Below are 20,000 nucleotides of genomic sequence, written 5' to 3'. Positions count from 1 at the left end.
ATTATTTTCCCTAATTATAAAGAAAGACTTAGCCTAGTAGGTTAGACCGGCCTTCTAAATAGTTTAGTTTATTAATAAGATAAGGACTAAAGACTTTTATTTAATAGTTTATCTAAACTAATATATAAATATTACCAGTCTATAAGGGACTAATTCTATTTTATTATTAGTCCTTATTATAACCTTAAGTATATAAAATATATTTACTAATACCTTTATAGATTCTAGCTTACTAGCTATTAATAAGACTTCTTTACTTAAATATGCCTAACCTGCTCTATTTACTATTAAGAGATATAATACTTTATAACTGCTTAATATAATGCCTTATAACTTTATAAATATTAAACCTAGTATGGACTAGTTTACCTATTTAGAACCCTTTTTATTATAAATAATACTTATAATATTATATTAATTATAAATAAAATAATTAAATTAAAAAACTGCTATATACTAAATTAGCTTATAATATAGCTTATAATAAAAGTATAAAGCTTATATTATTTAATACTAACTTTAGACTTATATTAGATATATATTATATATTATAGAAATTAAAACTAATTAACCTAGCTATTATTATTATAAGTAATAAATTAAAAGAATTATATAAAGAAATAGAAATTATTCTTAAATTTATTAGAAAATAAATATAATAATATTATAACCCTAAAAGAGTAAAAAGGCCTACTTTTTTAAGAAAAGATATAATCTATAACGTGTTTTATAAGCGAGTGACCCATATAAGCGAGTGACCCAAAAATCCCTCAACTTACATTATCATCATTCAATTCAATATCTTTCAACAACCCGATATGCCACAGCCTTCATATGAAGCTAGGATACTTCTTGCCCTTCAGGCCCTTCAAAATGACCCGAAATTAAGTATCCGAAAGGCGGCGACTGTATATCAGGTCAATCACCGCACCTTAGGTCGCCGCCGGAATGGCATTCATTCAAAGCGTGATATAACCACAAAATCACGGAACCTATCTGATCTAGAGGAACAGACGATAGTTCAATTTATCCTTGACCTAGATTCCCGAGGTTTCCCCCCTCGGCGCGATTTTGTGGAAAAAATGGCCAATTCTCTACTTGCCGATCGCGAGGCATTACCAGTCGGCAAGCTCTGGGTTCATAACTTTATCCAACGACAACCAGAGCTAAAGGCATGTCGATTTCGGAGATATGACTATAAGAGAGCTAAATGCGAAGATCCGACTATTATTCAGGGCTGGTTTCGCCTCGTAGAGAATACGATCGCGAAATACGGTATCCAATTAGCTGATATCTGGAACTTTGATGAGACCGGCTTTATGATGGGTATGATTGAGCCCGGAATGGTCGTCACAAGCTCAGAAAGGCGAGGGATACCAAAGAAGATACAGCCTGGAAATCGTGAATGGATTACTGTGATTCAAGCGGTCAATGCAGAAGGTCAATCGATCGCACCATTCATCATTGGTTCAGGCCAATATCATCTTGCCAATTGGTACCGAGAATGCAACCTCCCCGCCGATTGGGTCATTGCATTGAGCGAAAATGGATGGACCAATAACCAGCTAGGTCTTGACTGGCTACAGCACTTTGATCGATCAACAAAGGACCGATCAGTTGGTTCTTATCGTCTCTTAATCCTCGATGGTCATGAAAGCCACCACTCTATCGAATTCGAGAGATATTGTGAGGAGAATAAGATTATTACCCTCTGTATGCCTGCTCATGCCTCTCATCTACTCCAGCCTCTTGATGTAGGGTGCTTTGGGCCGCTGAAAAAGGCCTATGGGCGAGAAATAGAGCGTCTAATGGGATGCTCTATAAACCACATCACCAAGATCGAGTTCTTTCCTGCCTTTCATGCCGCCCACCGAGCTACTATTACAGAAAGTAATATCAAAGGAGGTTTTAGAGGAGCTGGGCTTGCTCCCTTTGACCCAGAAAATGTCATCTCAAAGCTTGATGTGCAATTACGGACCCCGACACCTCCCGCAGAGGTCACGATACCTTCAACCCCTTGGACTGCAAGGACCCCAAAGACACTACTAGAGGCCCAATCGCATTCTAAATATCTACAGGGAAGGGTTAGAAACCATAAGAGCAGCTCCCCAGAGTCAATTATTGAGGCTGTTAAGCATTTTGAGAAGGCAACAAGCGTCCTTATCCATAAGATAGTCCTACTAGAGGATAGGCTTCAACAAGTTGAACAAGAGAATCGGATAGTAAAGCGACGCCGGAGGGGGAAAAGGACTAGACTACAGAAAGGAGGGCCTTTGACTATAGAAGAGGCATCACAAGCAATTGATCAGATGGATGTTGATACGCAGGTAGCAGCCGAATCGTCGAGAAGTGGTGGTCGCGGAAGGTCTAAGGGACCGAGGGTTTTACATTGTAGCAAATGCGGCAGGGCCGGGCATAATACAAGGACCTGTCAGGAGGAAATTGAGGTTAATTTAGAAGAATATAGCGATTAGTTTTAATTGATCTGATAATTTGTGGTATTTTTATTGCCGATTTAATTGAGAAGGTTGAGATTTTTGGGTCACTCGCTTATATGGGTCACTCGCTTATAAAACACGTTATATTTACTAAAAATATTATAATAAAATAACTAAGTTATATATTAGACTTTAAGTATATTAGATTATATAAAATTATTAGAAAAATCTTAAAAAATAATTATAAACTAGCCCTATTACTAAAAGCTAGACTTTATCTAATTACTTATATTATATTATTTAAATTAATAGTAAATATAATATAAATTAAAACTAGTAATAACTTAAAAGAAATTATAAAACTAGTAATAAACTTAAAAAAAAATATAAAACTAGAAATTTATAAAATAAAAGCAATTAGGGAAATAAAGAAAGTTAATAAAAAAGTAAAATATCTTATAAAATAAAAAATCTACTTAAAAAGTAAAAATATATAAAAACTATTAAAATACCTTATTAATACCTAATAACTCTTAAAGAATTTCTATTAATAAAAGAAAAATTAAAAACAGTAAACTAATTAATAAGATTAGTAATACTAGCCTTAATTAACTTTATAATAATTAAAGATTTAAATACTAGATTATTTACCTTTTTATAATTACTTATTAAAGTTAAATCCTTTTTTAATACTTATAGACCTTTTAATTATATTAGGCATTTCTAATAATAAAGATATATAAGTTTTAGTAAATACTTATTTAATTAATACTATAATTAAATAAGCTCCTCTTTAATAGCTTTTTTATTAGCCTTAATTTAATTCTTTTCTTAAACTAAATAATTAGCTATAAAAGATTAATAATAAAGAAATATAAAAGATTATATAAAGGGAACTAACCTTTAAATAAAATAATACCCTTTTTATTATCTTTTTAACCCTCTTTTATTATATTTTTAATATAATTCTTAATATAAAGAAAATAAGGTATAACTTTATAGCCTTAGGTAGTAATAAGTTTAGCTTTAATAAGATAATATTAAGTTTTTAGAGATAATATAATTAGTATATTAAGAGAGAATAATTATAAGGTTAAGTTAAGATATATATTAAGGAAAACTAATAAAAAATAAATAAATAAGGTCTTGAGGATAAGACTAGAGGAGGGGAAAGATTATATTATAACCCTAGTAATTATATTATATATATCTTATATTTTTTATTAATTATATATAATTATAATAAATTAAAGGATTTTAATTATAATTACTAAAATAGAGTTATTATAAATATATTAAAAATACTAATAACTTTTATAAATTATTAATAATTATTAAAATTATTAGTAATTATTAAAATTACTAGTAATTCTTATTATAACTTTATAATTATAATTAATATATAAATATATTTATTAATACTTTTATAAAACTTAGCTTCCTAGCTATTAATAAGACTTCTTTACCTTAATAAGCCTAAACTATATTATTAACTATTAAGAAATATACTACTTTACTATTACTTAATATAATGCCTTATAATACTATAAATATAAAACCTAATATAAACTAGTTTACTTATTTAAAAACCCTAATTATTATATTAGATTATTTAAAATAACTTAAAACTAAGTTTTAATATATTATAAAAATATATAAAATTAATAAGCATTAATAAGCATTAATTATATTACTATTAGTAAGGTATTTAATTAAAATATAATTTAATTTTAAAGTTATAAAAACTATTTAATTTAAAAGAGTAGATAATACTTTAATTTATTTTTAACTTGGGTTTATAAGGATTTTTTATATAATTATATTTTATAAAAAAAATAGCTAATTCTCTACTTATTAATTATAATATATTATTTATTAATAAGTATTAAGCTTATAACTTTATTAAATAAGAATTAAAGCTAAAAATATATTTAATTTAAAAATATTATTATTAAAAAGCTAAATATGAAAACTTATTAATTATTTATAATTAGTTTAAGTATTATAATTTGTTAAACTGTTAATTAATTGATTAAACTATCTGACTAGGGCCTTTTTAATGCAGCCTAGCTAATCTCTAAAAGAGGGGTAAAATATCATGTGACTCTTCCATTTTGGGAAGAGCCGCTCCTTTGACCAAAATGCCCTGCGAATTGGCATCCGGCGGTTTGACAATTTATTATTCCTTATATAATTACTTTCGTATATAGAATATATTTATTAATACTTTTATAGACTCTAGCCTACTAGCTATTAATAAGACTTCTTTATATTAATAAGCCTAATATATATTACTTAATTATTAAGAGATATAATAACTAACTTATTTAGTATAATGCCTTATATAATCTGCAAATATAAACCTAGTATAGACTAGTTTCCCTGTTTGAAACTCCAACTGTTACACTATACCTTTAAACTTAAATATTTAGATAAAGAGCTAAATCCTACTTCCGGTATTAACATCAGCTAAAAAGAATATACCTCTTCCGATTGGGACTACTTTGCAAAAACGCAGGCGTTTCTCCTACCGATTGTGTCGACGACTTTGTGGGCTTAAGACGTAATGGCAGCACTCTCACAGAACCTCATAGTCTTAATAGATGAGCTACATATACCCCGCACTGCATTCCTAATAAGTGATAGCTGCAAATATATTATAAGAGGCCCATTGGTGCATCAGAGACATATGCTAACAACGTGGTTGTATTTAACTAGCTACAGAGCAAGCCTCGACAAGCCACTTCAGCCATACAAAAACTCAAGCCACTGTACTTCTAGGAACTAATTAATTAGCACTATCCCGGCCCCCCAGTGTAGAGTAATGATAAACATTATCTTTTATATGCTCTCATAGACTAGTTCGTAACCTAACTTATCTATACATATGGTGTTACTTACTTGATAGCAGGTCTCTCGTAAGTTGACTTGAACACGGCCTGGTTGTCATTGTTCAATTGTGATCCTAGCATCATGGCACTTAGTCCGTGCCCCCAGGTTGTGGCAGCCTAGACTGATACAAGGTCAATCTCCGAATGGAAACGGCGGTATAATACTCTACATCGTATGCAGCTGACATGGCTCTTACGCCTCGTGATTGAGAGCAGCATTTAAACCATCCAGGGCCTCTTGAAAAAGATGCGTTCTCGGACTCTACGCTTGGCAATCCTTCCTGTTGTTGTTACTTTCCACCATCTCTTACCTTGTGTAGTATACACTTTAGTTATGCCTTCAAGCGATATTCTCGATGAACTTGGGACGCAAAAAGACGAGTTCATCAATCATGCTCGATCAAGAGTCTATAATTACGTCCGACAGCAGCATAGGCGCGAATTAGTCCGTATCATTGAGAAGGATGCCCATGGTCCTGGACAGCATCGGATACACTGTCCTGGGGTAGATTCATATCTGATTGTCTTGAGCTGCTTCTGTGCCAAGAAGTCGTACAATGGGCATGATCTAGACTCGGTTCTCACTGATCCCGTTGTTGAAGTCGTATGTAACTGCTATTCCGAGCTGTTGCAGAGAAATTCCGACGAGGTGAATGCGTACCTGACTCAGAAGATTCTAGCCAACGAGATTGTGTTGCAGGAGACATTGAAGATTGTGATGGGCGAACTGAGCGCCAAAGGTCTCAAGGTCTCACAAGCGAAACTGGCTACACTAATCCACGATACCATGAGTCAGGCCGTCCTGCACGCAGCGCACTCAAAGCTCGGAATGGCTGTAGGCCAAGGTGTTACGGTTGCTGCTGGCTCCACGGCCGGTCATATCCTCGCAAACTTGCTAGTCAAAGCGATAGCTCACCATGCCGCAACCATCACTGCCCATATCATGAGTAACACAATGGCCGCTACGGCAGTCAAGGTGGCTGCAAAGAAAATCTGCGTCGTTGTCATCACTGCAGTTGTTGTGAAGACCCTAGCAACGAAACTCGGGATCACGAGTGTAGGGGGCGCGATGGGCGTCATAGGATGGACATTCATAGGTGGATATCTGATGGTGAAACTCATCGGACTCCCGGAAGAGATGGCGGAAAAGGTCTCGGACGGCATAAGCAATACTCTCAACGATACCTATCGACCTTGCTTGGAGCAAATTTTAAACAGTTTGACGGAATCTGCTTCAGATCCGAAGAAGATAGCGGGTTTGATTACCTCAGAGATGATGGATCTAAACGAATTTCAGAGGGAACTTGAGCAGGGTGTTGATTTTTCTAACAAGGACCTCCCTATACTTGAGAAGGGAGTGAAGAAAGGTGTCCAGACACTCTGGGATTACCTCTTTGAAAGGCGTTAACTGAGTTCTGTATCTAAAGACGATTTCTTCTCTAGAATAGTTTCGTCTACTATATATTAATCTTATTTATCACAGAACATGTAACCTTCATAAGCGCACCATCGTCTTGACACTGTTCCCAGTCCGTCGATACTGGCTATCTCAGAAAGAGATAAATCTGACCCAAATAGTAGCTTGGCTATTTTCAATGGATTCACCATCTCAAATGGTGACCATGATCTTGACCCGTCAAATATCACATGAACTGTTCTCCGCAATCGCCATTTACAAACCCTTTCACCGAGCGGCTCAATGACCTTCCTGTTCTCCCCCGAAAACTTGTACACGAGGAAAGTTTTATCCGTATTCCTCCAGGCCACCTTGCTGAACACGAGGGCTTCGGGGGTGACCTTACTCATACTCTGATTTATCACAGATTTTGAGCCAAATCGTTGACATGTTACGAGTACCGATATCACGAACTGGATGTTCTGACAGTCAAGCCGACGGTGTCACAGTCGAGCTGCGCCCTCCTGTGCTACTCAATCTACAATTGCTTCAGTGATGTGGACAGTTTTGTGGCAGCCTGGGCACGAGTTGTTGACACCATTGATGTCAAAGCGTCGTTTACCTGTCTGGCCTGTCTTGGCCAGTCATCCGGTATGTCACGACAAAAGACCAACAAATTGCCGGACTTGTCAGTCTTGCAGATGCACTACTGCGACGATCATCAGCAATGTTTGCGGGGTAACCCCAGATCGTCCATCATGACATCCTCTTGGCGCCAACCTGTTTGCCCATGATGGTCACAAATATCACGAGAGCTCCACAAACATCACAATAACTCCACCAACAACCTTAACACTCCAACATTGCATTCAAACAAGAATCAAAATCGCTCAGTATTGCTTTTCTAAAACTAAAACTAAAATAATTATCTATTAAATCCATCTCGCCAACACCACCAACCCCAAAACCCAACTTATCAACCCCCCAAAGCTCGCACCAACACTCCTCCCCGCCAACAAACTACTCGCCGTATTATTCCCCCAAAGCCACGTCACTGCCCCAGCACCATCCTCATCATCAATACTGCAAACCATCCTGCAAACATTCTCATCCCCCCTCTTCCTCAAAAGCCTCCCCTTCGGTCCAGCGTCATCTCTCTTGCGCTTATCAGATGTATCGCTGGTGTTGTACAAAAGCTGAAGCCACTGCACCTCCATGTATGCTTCTTCGCCAGTGGTCATGTTCTGTGTCCAGACGCCGCCGTCGCCCCATGTGTTGAAGATCATGAGGGATGGGTCGTGGGGAACTTGGAATGAAATGTTGGCGACTTGTTTGCCGTTGGCGTACCAGATTGATTGGTTTGGTGTCCAGTCCATGCGGTGTTCTACCCATTCATTCCACTTGAGACCATCGGGGAGTGTTGTGTTGCGCGTTGCTTTGGGGTAGACTTCGCCTTCGACGCTGTATCCTGGATGATTCGTATAATGAACACGATCGTAGTCTTCACGAGTTAGAATCTCCATGTCGGCTTCTTGGACGTTCTTGATCTCGTCGGCGGGGACGTATGTGAACATTGCCATGCAAGCGCCTGGTGCACCTCTCACACGACCAAGGAATCTGACCGACAGGAACTGAAAGCGATCAACTGAGTCAAACTCAGATGCGACCTGAAAGTCCTCTTGTCGGTTCGTTCGCATGGAGAGATATGTTTCTGAGGCTGGGTTCTTGTCTGGGTTGGTCCGGATGTACACGTTGTTTGCCGAGTTGACCATGGGGAATCTCGCGCCATAAGTAAGAGTATCGTGACTCCTCCGGTTGCTCCAGCTTTGAATGGACCAAAAGTTCTTCCATTCCTTCTTTTTGAAGTATTTGCTCGTGACGTCTGCTTCAGCCGATGCATTCTCTCCAGCAATGGTATCCGGAATTCCAGCGTAGTCTGCAAGATTTCTAAAGTCCCAGAATCGATGTTGTGTGTAGTATTCTGGTTCAATGCCATCTGTCAGGTAACAATCGCACTGATCGGCCTCCCAATCTTCAGGCTTCGTCTCTGTCGCATTATCCTGCGCTCTCGTCACTGCGATGAGCGCGAAAACCGCGAATTTTCGTAAAGTCGCCATGTTTGTTGATGAAAGTCGTGCATCAATTGCGACATGATCAACGGGCAGATCGAATTTAAGAATAAATTAAACCTGTCCTAAGGGGTCGGATAAAGATCGATAGTGTCCTCGCTAGCACCGAATCACCGTTCCTAGCGAGCCAGAATTATCGAATATTTATGCCGTTTTGGGAATGGTTTAGTGGCAATGAGCGTGAAAACTGCGCAACGGAAATGTTTTTAATTAATTGTTACGCGGGAGAGGCCAAGAAAGTCCATTTGTTCTTGGCGATAATTGGTGCATTTGAGTGAAAATTGCGTGTTGTGCTCGTGGTGAGAGATGCCCCAGAGCGCCACTGACAACTGTCAGAAGGCTGGTGGTCGGCGATCAGAGCAGATCCGATTTCACTCATGAAGAATTATCTTGAATCTATGTATCCCTGGTTTCCGTATTACACATGCCAGTCGATTAAGTTAAGCTTGTTTTTGAGACATGCATCGGTCTGGAAACCGTAACATTAAGTGCTACATTCCTCAAGCCACTTAAATCATGCATGAATTTGGGCTCCGTGGGTTCATCACCATCTTCAATTGGGGCATCTCAGCTTGAGGATTCCAAGCATTCACGCGAACAATACCGTTCTCTCGCCATCAATCCTTTCGCGCAGCTCATCTCAATTTACATAATAACTAGTAAGACAAATTAATATTCATAGACATTCGTGACTGGTTAGCTGTCTGCTCATACTCATGCTCAATTGTTAACTTTTTAATTCCCATCACTTACCCTGAACCCTGAGGTACAACTGCTGGGTGTATGTCAAGGATAAGTTGATTCACTAGCTAGGTGGGCCCTGAGGGCGTTGTTTGTGTGTTGGTGCCCACACGTGACCGTGGCTCCAACATTTGCCGTCAACCTTCTGGCAACGTCCTCGTTGCGAGTCTAGCTATTCGATAGTACAATCTTAGCCCTTATCTTATCCCGTATCTTGTCTCCCCAATACAGCTAGCTCAGACCTCTCTTTGCTCCAGACTGAAAATTGGCGGGGGGGAGCCCAATACGACGAAAAATGACATGTAAACGAATCACCAACAACCTCCGCGGCCTAACGGAGAGCGACTCAGTATACAACGCTAAATCTCACAATTCAACACATCACATTTCTTACCAAATTTAGCGAAATGAAGTTGCGTATTGTCGCCATTAGTGCTGAGACGCGTCATGATGCGACAGATCACACGGAATTTGAACCCGAGATCAACAGACCGAGCGCGATGATGGCTGGGGAAAAGGCATCAAGAATGGAACTTGATATCAAGTGGAGGACATGGAATGCGTCAAGTGACCAAGTTGAATCAAGATGCATGTGAAGCGGAGTGAAGGAGATGTCAAGATGTGTATTACTCTAAGCTATTACTCTTGCGATAAAATGAAAATCTAGTCAACCTATTTTCTTACGCCAGCCAAAGAAACAATCGCACAAAACAAATGGAGACCTCAATCATTTGCACCAACTCTCAACACGAACACCCTCCAACTCTGCCAGCAGAGAAAAGTCCATGTTGTGCTGCTTCATAGCCACAACAATCACATCAAATGTCTCCAAGAAGCTCTTGTTCCAATCACCCTCACCAAGACGAGGCACTTGAGGAACAGCTTCTTGCTTGACCAGAGCATCAGCCCACGTGAGGTCAATCTGAGCACCTGAGACAGCCAAACTTCGAACAAGGTCAACACCAGGTGAGTTGTCAAGCTGAGATTGACCAGACTTGAAACCAAGACCAACGACAAGTACGCGTGAGCGACGCTCGGTGATGGGGAGTGAGTCAATGAGACGTTGGGCAAGCTTCACAGGTCTGTTGTTCATAGCTGATGAACAGGCTTCAAGCAGGGGAAATGAATTGTTGGAAAGGAGATAGTAGGGGTTGACGGGAATGCAGTGTCCACCGACACCGACGCCAGGGGCATAGGGCATGTAGCCGAATGGCTTGGTAGATGCTGCGGAACAGACCTCGTAGGGGTCGATACCGTGATGGATACACGCATCAGCCATTTCGTTGGCGTAGGCGATGCAGACCATGCGCTGACAGTTCTCGTATAGCTTCATCATCTCGGCGACTTCAGGCTTGGAGACGGTGACGACGTTGTCAAAGATGGTGGAGTATATGCGGTTGATGGCATCGAGGGAGCCGGGGAGAATGTCGTCAAGACCTGAGATGATCTTGGGGATCGACTTGACTGGGGGTTCGGTACGGCCTGGGTCAACACGCTGTAGTTACGAGTCAGTAAGAGTCATGGTGATGAGAGACGATTGATGAGTGAACGTGTCACATACCTCTGGAGACATGCCAGCAAAAAGACCAAGTCTCTTGGCGATGGGTCCGACCAACTCACGGGTCATACCAACAGCAACAGAGCTCTCAATAACAATAGTTGAACTCCGGCGGGCAACCTGACAGACCATTTTGAGAGCATCACGAAGGTATGAAGAGTTAATAGTCTTGTCAGGTCTCAGGAGTGTAGGCACCGAGATGAGAAAGTGGGTAGCAGAAACAAGATCATTCTGAGTTCGTGAGAAGGTGACATTCTCATTACCCTTGAACTCTTGTCGAAGATCTTCAATGCGTCTCTCGGAAACATCGAAGCCGATGACTTGATATCTTGATGAGAATGAGCTGACGAGATGTGTTCCGACGTAACCGACTCCAACGACTGCTACCACGGGGATATCGTCGGGAGTGACATCGGCAGAGACTTTGAGGGTGAGGTCTGTTTCTGAGGGGACGGAGCTCAGGGGAGGAGTGTCTGGGTAAAAGGGGGATTCGGAGGAAGAGTCAGAGGGAGTCAACATGCCAGTGAAGTCCTCCATCTTGGCAGTAGGTTCAACCATATTAAATCAAGTAGATGAAAACAGAGCGAGTATGAGTGAGAGAAATCTAAAACTGAGTGAGAAAGATTCAGTAATGATCCACCGGCTCATACAAGAAGGCAGCTCATCCCCAACATCTTAAGTATTCCTCCCTCCAAGGCCCAGACTACCACTTGCCAAAACTTTAGGCAGCCTCATCCGTCTTCACAATACTCAATTATGCACATTATCGCGTCAGCCTGACCGGTCAGACCGAGTGAAAATCTCTTCCAACACTCTGAAGCCTGGCAGATGGCTTGTGAGCCTGCTCCAGTGTGCTGGAAGCTCAAGGACGCCACCGAGAAGAATAGCTGTGTGGTTCCACTGAGGATCCCGGTTCATGCTAATTGTGAATGGCTTCTAATAGTCCGCGGTGTGGATTGAACAAGGTGAGCCTCGTTCTTTTTCAAATTGGTAGTGAGACTCTGGTTGAGTGACACTTGTATGATGAGCACATTTTCGACGGACTGGCCTGTGGAGCCCCCTGCAAAACGGACACCGTACACGGTAAAAGTCCGTTTGGCCAGGTAATACCTGTTATTGATGAACCGAGAAGTTCGTGAAAATTTCCTAAATAGTAGAGAAGTCTGCAGATCGAACAGGAAAAAGTGACAGGGACTATTGATTCAGCCGAGCCCGCAACCTGAAGTTGTGCTATGAACACAAGAAGTGGATTATCAAACTCGAGAATAAGTCCGGCCTGAGATGGACGAGCATAAACAAAACAAAAAGTCAAGCTTGTTTACCGGATCTCCCCACATACTGAACCAATTCGGAGCGTGCGTTGTTGAAAGCTGAGTGAGTGTATCACGTAGTATGTCGACCGATTTTCTGGATTTTGCGGCTCTTGATCCTTTAGATCCGCCTGGGAAGATTACAGGGGCAGGGGGGTGAATTAAGCCTCCTTCGGTCTAGATTCATGGCATCCCAGGGGTGGATTGATGTAGTGGGCACTAAAATAAACACGGCAGAGACGGAACTTTGCCAAGATGAGAAAAAAGCAACAACAAGCCAATGTGCCGCAATACAGCATGATTTTCCATCATTGAGAGAACAAGACCGTCACTTCTCATGTACGAAAGAAGAAAAAATGCATGAATCTATGATCTGGGGGTTGAGTTTTTCCCATGCTGCATAACTGGAACGCGGCAAGACTGGTGAGACACGGGAGGACCTTTTCCTCTGTGTGTCTCAATTCTCCTTTTGGTCTGGTAGACATTCGGCATTAAGATAGCCTTAAAACCAAGACAGGTTTGACGTGGGTCCTTGTTAACGAATTGGGCTGCCAAGTTGACGCATTATTTCCATTTGTGGCAAAAGAGGCCCAAAGTAAAAATTTGATGGTTGCTATTGCGCATTAGACATGTCAATAGAGGTTGCTAAAGCCAAATTATTTGATCAGAATGTCATTGAATGGTGATTGAGGCTGGCTGATGGTCACTTTAAATCTGTTAGCAAGTTCATTGGACTAATGTGCTGTTGAAATTGAGATGAGTGATAAGATCTAAGCTTAATAAAGGTGAGAACGTTATACCCAAGGTTAATACGAGAGATCGTATCCGTACACTGGCTTGGAAAGGTTAGGGCTTGAAGCTCAGGTTCCTGTGCTACTCCCGTCTCAACCGATTGGTTTGATTCGTCAAAAAGGAGGGGACGGTGAGCCCAAGAGGTTGGGAAATTAGCAGGGGTGAGTCACCAAAACACGTTAGCCTTAACGATCCCGCTGCGGCGCTAAACTCTGTTTCTTAGTGGATGATCAGGGTTTCTTTCCGTGGTTGAATATTTGTGCAAGTGAACAAAATATGCAATTACAAGGGTAGTGAAGAAGATCTTCCAAAATCCCTGGTTAGATCGTGTCAGTGAGCTTTAGTGATTAGTGAGGCAGACTATTGAATCAGATTAGACATCTTTGCATCAGCGCTGTCTAAAATAGAAACGACGTCTCAGCAAATAAGACTACCGGGACCTCATCGTGTTGGATCATTTTTTGAGACGAGAAAAAAATTGAGGGATCTATTATGATTTATAACTTGTTCCCCCTCACCCGCAACGCTACGCTCATACGGCATAACTTAGAGATATGTTTCTTCAGAGTTTGTCTTGGAGAAAAAACGGTAATTTACTCATTTGATCCCCTGACGAGAAGCCTGGTAATATTGAGCATTTCTCTTTAGGGGTTTTCATACAATATTATGGAAAATCACTGCATCTACCGGTTAACGACCCGGTGTGTCGAAGTGGATCAATATCCTACTAGGGTATGAGGATCAACAGCAGGGATGTCCTCTTTTACCGCTCAGGAGAATCTCTTCCGTCGATCCATTTACCCAGCAAGGTATGAAGCTTGTTCCATGCTCATGTGTTGGCAGTCTCGATTGGTCTCTTGATGTTGTCATGTCCTGGGCCTGAGTCGCAATCCAATATTAATGCATTTCCCCTTACTAGTGTCTGGCCGTTCCAAAAATGGCTTCTCTGTGCCGTCTCCTTTTGGTTCTGCCGGCAGAGGACCTAGACTCTGCCAAGTCACTCTCAACTCCCACGACCAAGACCAAAGCTACCGGGAGCCGTGAAGTGGATACCTCGGTCATTACAGCAGACTATTGATACATGCTTCTTTTTTTGTAACCTCAGCTGGCCCGGTCCAACTCGATGGTCACTGCACAGAAAAAGCACATGCCATCGATCCAGGCCTCTGGTAGCTATCCAGCCGAGAAGATCTATCGCAAGGGTCTTGGCCCGAGCATCAGACCCCTACCGCCTTGACAACGGAGAACTCCAGCTCTCCCAGATGGGCCTCAGCCAGCCATGTTTGTTCCTATTCAAGGCTGAATGGCTAGATGCCTCTGGTCCGTTTAGCGTACAGGGACTATTGTTTGCGTGCGCGCTGAGGCAAATGAAGAAGAAAAGCCTTCTCTCGATGAGGAAGCATGTGTTATTTAGTTGACGACTTCACGGGTAATTTGACGCTTTCCTCTCCCTTCATACTTGGGCCACTGCAGGCATTTGCACTGCTTTTACCTCATTCCACCTTGTCCACTCGTTCCTTGGTGTTTCACGACATTCGTGTCCTTCCTGTTCTCTTCCTTTCTCACATCCCCTTTTGGATAACGTGGTGTCACGATGGCTTCTCTAAACACTGATACTGCTCGTTCCATCCTCATTGGGAAGCAAAAGGTTCGTCACATGGTTATACCCAACTTGCCCCCCCTTGACTGACATCTTCTGAAACAGGTCCAAGTCCATGCTCATGCCAAAATCGTCCATGGCAAAGACCGCCGCAATGGTTCAGATGTCTCAGACACTGAATACCCTACCGTTCCTATCCCCGCCTTCCTCGCCGAGGAAGCTTCATCAAACGACAGCTATCGCGCTTCACAACCTCCCTCTCTGAGATCATCATTGAGTCCAGAGTCGGTCGGTTCACCCGACACCAACACCACAGCGCCCGCTTCCGTGATCGGACACTCTGAGTCAAAGGGTCACGACCTCATTGCTCCTATTCCTCGTCTTCCTCTCTCGATTAGCAATAACACATCTGTTGGTTCTCGATCTGATGCTGGCCACTCTTCTACTCCTTCGGTTGATAATGAGATCACACCTGTTCCTCAACCCTCGGCTGAGCGCGATAATGCTCCCGAGTTTAAGAAAGATGGTGCCGATCAGGCTAAGCCCAAGGTTGAGACTGCCGCTGAAGATGATGTTGGTAATGCTGTCTTGTTGAAGCGCGGTAAGAGAAAGGTCACTACTCAAAAATACATTCTCACATCTGGTCTGATTGCAGTCAAGTAAGTTCATCTCACTTCATTCATCTCATTCCATCTCACTCATACTGACTCGCATCTCAGCTTCATGTTCATCTTTGCCAGTTGGTATTGGCCCAGGTACTACTTCATCTACCTCCCCTTCATTTCCTTCCCCCTCGTCCTCAACTGTGTCATGATTGCTTCCATCGCCGTCTTCACCTTCATCCACTGGGTCAGTCCCGAGAAGCAAATCAAGCCCGAATCCCCCGAGAACATGGTCTACGTCATTCCCTGCTACAATGAGACATTCGAAGAGTGCACTCGCTCCCTCGACTCCCTTGTCAACCAGACCGGTCTTGAGAACCACAATAAGGGCATCATGGTCATCTGCGATGGTCGCGTTCGTGGTCCTGGCATGACAAAGACCACTGGCGATTACCTAAATGAGGATATCTTCCTTCACCAGACACAGAGGAAGAAGATTCGTGGCGCTTACACTGCTTGGGACGGCCAGGAGATGGACATTGAGATCTCCAAGGGCTTCTACAAGGGCATGCCCTTCTACTGCATCGTCAAGGACCAGAACCAGGGCAAGCGTGACAGTCTCATTGTTATTCGATCATTTCTCTACAAGTTCAACACCCGTGCCCAGAACCCTGAGTCCATCTTCTCGCGCGAGTTCCTTGACTCCATGACCAGCTGGCTTGAGAATGAGGTCAAGATGGATAATGTCGATCATCTCATTGGAATGGATGCCGATACCGTCTTTGAGGAGAAGTGTGTCACTGAGCTTCTCAAGGAGTCTTACTACCCCAACACTGTCGGTGTCTGTGGTTACGTCGCTGTTGACTTCAAGGATGGTAACTGGAACCTCTGGTCCATCTACCAATCTGCCGAGTATACCATCGCCCAGGGTCTTCGTCGTCTTCATCAGTCCATCGCTACCAAGAAGGTCTCTTGTCTTCCCGGCTGCTGCCAGCTCCTCAAGATCTGCGACGAAACCTGTGGCGATCTCGTTCTCATCGACCTCTTCGGCTACTTCCCAAAGCACATGGACGGTATGCTCAAGCGTATCCGTGCTACAGCCTCAGAGGATCGCAACCACATTTGCCAATTGCTCGTCACCTTCCCTCACGCTCAGACTCGCCAGGCTCTTCAAGCCCGAGCTTATACTGATGTCCCTCACTCTTGGAACGTCTTCCTCTCTCAGCGTCGTCGATGGACCCTTGGTGCTACTAGCAACGATCTTCTCCTCTTCTGTGCTTGGAACACTCAATGGTGGGAGCGCATCGTTGCCTTTTCCAACGTTCTCACCTGGTCTCTCAACGTGTTCGTCATTGCATCGATTGGTTGTATGATTGTCGCTTTCATGAGTCAACCTTGGTGGTTGATCATGTGTTTCGCTGGTGTCATGATCATTCCTCTTCTTTACTACGTGATCATGGCAACTTGGCTCCCTCGCAACCTTGTTGAGCGTGCTCAGTTCATTCTGGGTCTCGCTGTTTTTGTCTTCTTGGGTCCTTTCCTCAACATTGCTGTTATGCTTTACGCTGTTGTCAACATGGACAACTTTGGTTGGGGTAAGACAAGAAAGGTTATCACTGATGACTCTAAAGAGGAGAAGTCATCGCAGAAGGAGGGTGTTGTCTCCGATAGCAGCTCGGCTGAGCCTAAGGAGAAGACTGCTACTGCAGTGTAGGGTTTGGAGTTTCATAATGGGATGGGCGTAAAAAGGCGACTAGACGTTACATATCAAGAACATACATAAACATTAGATAAACATAATTCATTGTAATATATATCTTGGTTTCCTTTCTCACTTGAAATGAAGTGACTTGCCTCTTAGCGATGCGCCTCATTGTCTTCATTCATCTTGTCACTGTTGGCTTGGATGACTTGAAGCATGTCACATCGCAAGGTTCACTGACCCAATGACCTGAAGTTGTGTGTACTAACCCGACTGAGGAAGATTGATTGCTAAATCACGTACTTTCGGCTCGGTCGAGATTCGAGAAGAGTCAATATGCGACGCGACATGGCCAGACCACGTGAGACTGCGCACTTCCCGGTGCCTCTCTATCGCACAATTCGCCTGTTATGGATCAATTCCCGCCTAGTAAATTGGCTATCCCGCTCGTCCCTACAACGGCTTCCTTCTCGGGACTGGGCCGCCCTCTACGCAGCTCTTTTGTATTCCCCCATGATGTTTTTGACTTGATCTTCATACCAGATCCATTCATAATCCCCTTTCAGATTTCGCCACTACAGGACAACCTGGGCTTCCAGCAGACCGTGGTGCAGTTGTTGGGTGAGGTCCCGTCTAACAAATATTGAACGAGGTCATTTGTAATGTAATGCGAGCATCTGGGAACTCTTCTTGATCAAGTTGCCATTCACGTATGAAAGGGATCTTGTTGCCACCAACGTAATTGCAGATACTTAATTGAACCACCTTAACTGTCCTCGATTGTTCAAGAGTATGAGACAGATTGACCTTCTGATCTTGCTCTACAGAACCGCCGGCTCAGAACTCGTGCATCTATGATAAATGACTAATAGAGAGCCAAATGGTGGACCAACCCAACTTGAGGCACATTGTATAGAAGCAAATAGTTTGCTGAACTCTGCAAATGTATATGACATAAAGATGACATCTAGCCGACTCTTGGGTCGCGTCAAGGTTCATAATCTTCGCGGCTTCCATGTACAGAATCTCAGATAACATGAAGATCATTACCATCCTCGCCCATGGCAGGACAAGAATCTTCTGTATCAATCTCAATGACACATCCACTCGACGAAGAAATCGCAATCCCGATAAAATCCCAGTTCGTGTTCCCTCTACCTTGCCCAAACTATTTCCGTCATTGTCCTTGACCTCACAGCTCTGCGGATTTCCCGCAATGTTGGAGACGCAGAGGAATTTGCGAGGTGCACTCCAGCAAATTCCCTCAATGGCGAATTCGCGACCATCGTCGATCTGACATGCTGCGTAGCCGCCGGGATATGCCTCGGTGAAGATGGCGTCGCCGTTGTCGTCGATTATGACAAAGTTACTCCAGTGGCCGTTCTGGTTGCCGCCGTTGGGGCCGGAGATGGTGGAGAAGTCGCCTTTGCTCCAGACGATGCGGAGATGCTCGGCGATGACGGGGGAGGTGAGAGCTGCGAGGCTGAGGATGGTGGTGCGAAGAGCGAACATTACGAAGTGTAAATGGTTGACTGGAGGTTTTGAGAAGGTTGTTGAGTTGGTTTGAGTGTAGATGGTGGTGAAGAAAGACGATCGACGAGGAGCTTTGAAGATATTTATACTTTATCTGACAGTCTTGGGCAGCCCTCACAACTTTATGGTTCTGTGTCCTTGATTTTCTTCTTGATCTAGTCTGTGAGGCTGCATCCGACTCAAGATAATAGTCCATGTTAATACTTGGAGGATTGAATCCCATCACTTACACGCGAGCCATGTTGATCTGTCCCAATTCGTCGCTAGCGCTGACATTCTCAGGTGCTGAGCTGAGAAGGGTCAGTGCATTACGAAATTGTCACGATAAAATTCCGATGACCTTACATATTCGGTCAAGTCTATAGCTGCGAACCTGCTTTTGGTCGTATTCGAATATCTTTCGGTCTTGTCGCTTTCCCAGAGAAGAGAAATCTTTCCGAGGTAGCCAATCGGGCTTGTCAAGATGGCAATTATTTTCCGAGCCTGTACACCAGTGTATAACATCATTCTCATCGCTTCATGCAGGTTCATTGGGCGATCTGTTTCGCGGTGTCACGTTACGGTGGCAGTGACCTGCAAGAGTCAATTTGGTTCAGCACCTGGAGACTTCCGCCCTACTTCTGCACAATGATCGAGATGAGCTTCTTGACCTTGGCTCACGATCTTTATACACAAATCTTGTACCTCCTGGAAGAACCCGATAAAGCAAGTCACAGGAGCAATTGAGTCCCCTAGAGCTCGGTGCACGGCCTACAAGCACAGTCAACTGTGCTAGACGCTGAGGACGCGGACGCTAAGCGAATGCAGCTCAATTCGGAGGTCAACTTCTCAGTCGGTTACTGACCGCTGGGGCGATCGAGATGCTACGAACGGGATTCCGAGTTCGTGAATTCCTTGTTTCTTGAATAGCAATCGCGCGAGGAGTGGAGATGAATGGACTACCCCAGAAAGCGGGTAACAATTACCGCCCTTGGGTTGTGATTCGGTCCTGACGAGAACTGGGAAGAGCAGGCAAGATAGTACTTATTTACTGATACCCGCCTGGCATTAGTTTGTCTAGTGTTCCACTGTATATACCCAAGCAGGGGATTATCCATCAATGAATCTGCATGATTGCATTGCCTCGTAGTGATGCCTTCATTGATATGATTAAGCACCCAAGTCACTCGATGATTATTTGAGAACATATCGAGGTGATCTGACGGGGAGACTTCCAGATGTGAAATTCGGATGGTATTGATATCATACTGGCTGCCACCTTAGCGGCTAGATATGACACCGGTTTCAAGCCACAGCGGCAATCAGATC

General features: G+C 42.8%; 5 protein-coding genes across 5 annotated transcripts; 2 read left to right on the top strand and 3 right to left on the bottom strand.

The window, feature by feature from the left end:
• Window positions 1-5,663: 5,663 nt before the first annotated feature.
• On the top strand, window positions 5,664-6,737 carry BKA55DRAFT_698443 (uncharacterized protein; the record flags this gene model as incomplete). Its single annotated transcript, XM_046200517.1, has 1 exon — window positions 5,664-6,737. The coding sequence occupies one exon, from the start codon at window positions 5,664-5,666 to the stop codon at window positions 6,735-6,737; it is 1,074 nt and encodes a 357-aa protein (XP_046041146.1).
• A 920-nt stretch (window positions 6,738-7,657) lies between these two features.
• On the bottom strand, window positions 7,658-8,857 carry BKA55DRAFT_681786 (concanavalin A-like lectin/glucanase domain-containing protein; the record flags this gene model as incomplete). Its single annotated transcript, XM_046198271.1, has 1 exon — window positions 7,658-8,857. The coding sequence occupies exon 1, from the start codon at window positions 8,840-8,842 to the stop codon at window positions 7,658-7,660; it is 1,185 nt and encodes a 394-aa protein (XP_046041145.1). The 5' UTR covers window positions 8,843-8,857.
• Window positions 8,858-10,322: 1,465 nt separating this feature from the next.
• BKA55DRAFT_698441 (uncharacterized protein) lies at window positions 10,323-11,690 on the bottom strand (the record flags this gene model as incomplete). The annotated part of the gene is made up of 2 exons (XM_046200516.1): window positions 10,323-11,090; window positions 11,157-11,690. The coding sequence occupies 2 exons, from the start codon at window positions 11,688-11,690 to the stop codon at window positions 10,323-10,325; spliced, it is 1,302 nt and encodes a 433-aa protein (XP_046041144.1).
• A 3,159-nt stretch (window positions 11,691-14,849) lies between these two features.
• On the top strand, window positions 14,850-17,171 carry BKA55DRAFT_668793 (chitin synthase-domain-containing protein; the record flags this gene model as incomplete). Its single annotated transcript, XM_046197914.1, has 4 exons — window positions 14,850-14,903; window positions 14,961-15,404; window positions 15,453-15,514; window positions 15,575-17,171. 4 exons carry the CDS (start codon window positions 14,850-14,852, stop codon window positions 17,169-17,171), a joined length of 2,157 nt encoding a protein of 718 aa, XP_046041143.1.
• An 840-nt stretch (window positions 17,172-18,011) lies between these two features.
• On the bottom strand, window positions 18,012-18,671 carry BKA55DRAFT_698439 (uncharacterized protein; the record flags this gene model as incomplete). Its single annotated transcript, XM_046200515.1, has 1 exon — window positions 18,012-18,671. The coding sequence occupies one exon, from the start codon at window positions 18,669-18,671 to the stop codon at window positions 18,012-18,014; it is 660 nt and encodes a 219-aa protein (XP_046041142.1).
• Window positions 18,672-20,000: the final 1,329 nt, after the last annotated feature.

The sequence above is a fragment of the Fusarium redolens genome, assembly GCF_020744475.1.
Source record: "Fusarium redolens strain MPI-CAGE-AT-0023 chromosome Unknown BKA55scaffold_36, whole genome shotgun sequence".
In the NCBI taxonomy this organism is placed as follows: Eukaryota; Fungi; Ascomycota; class Sordariomycetes; order Hypocreales; family Nectriaceae; genus Fusarium; species Fusarium redolens.
The sequence above is the reverse complement of the archived record's forward strand: the minus strand, read 5'-3'. Positions and strand labels throughout refer to the sequence as shown.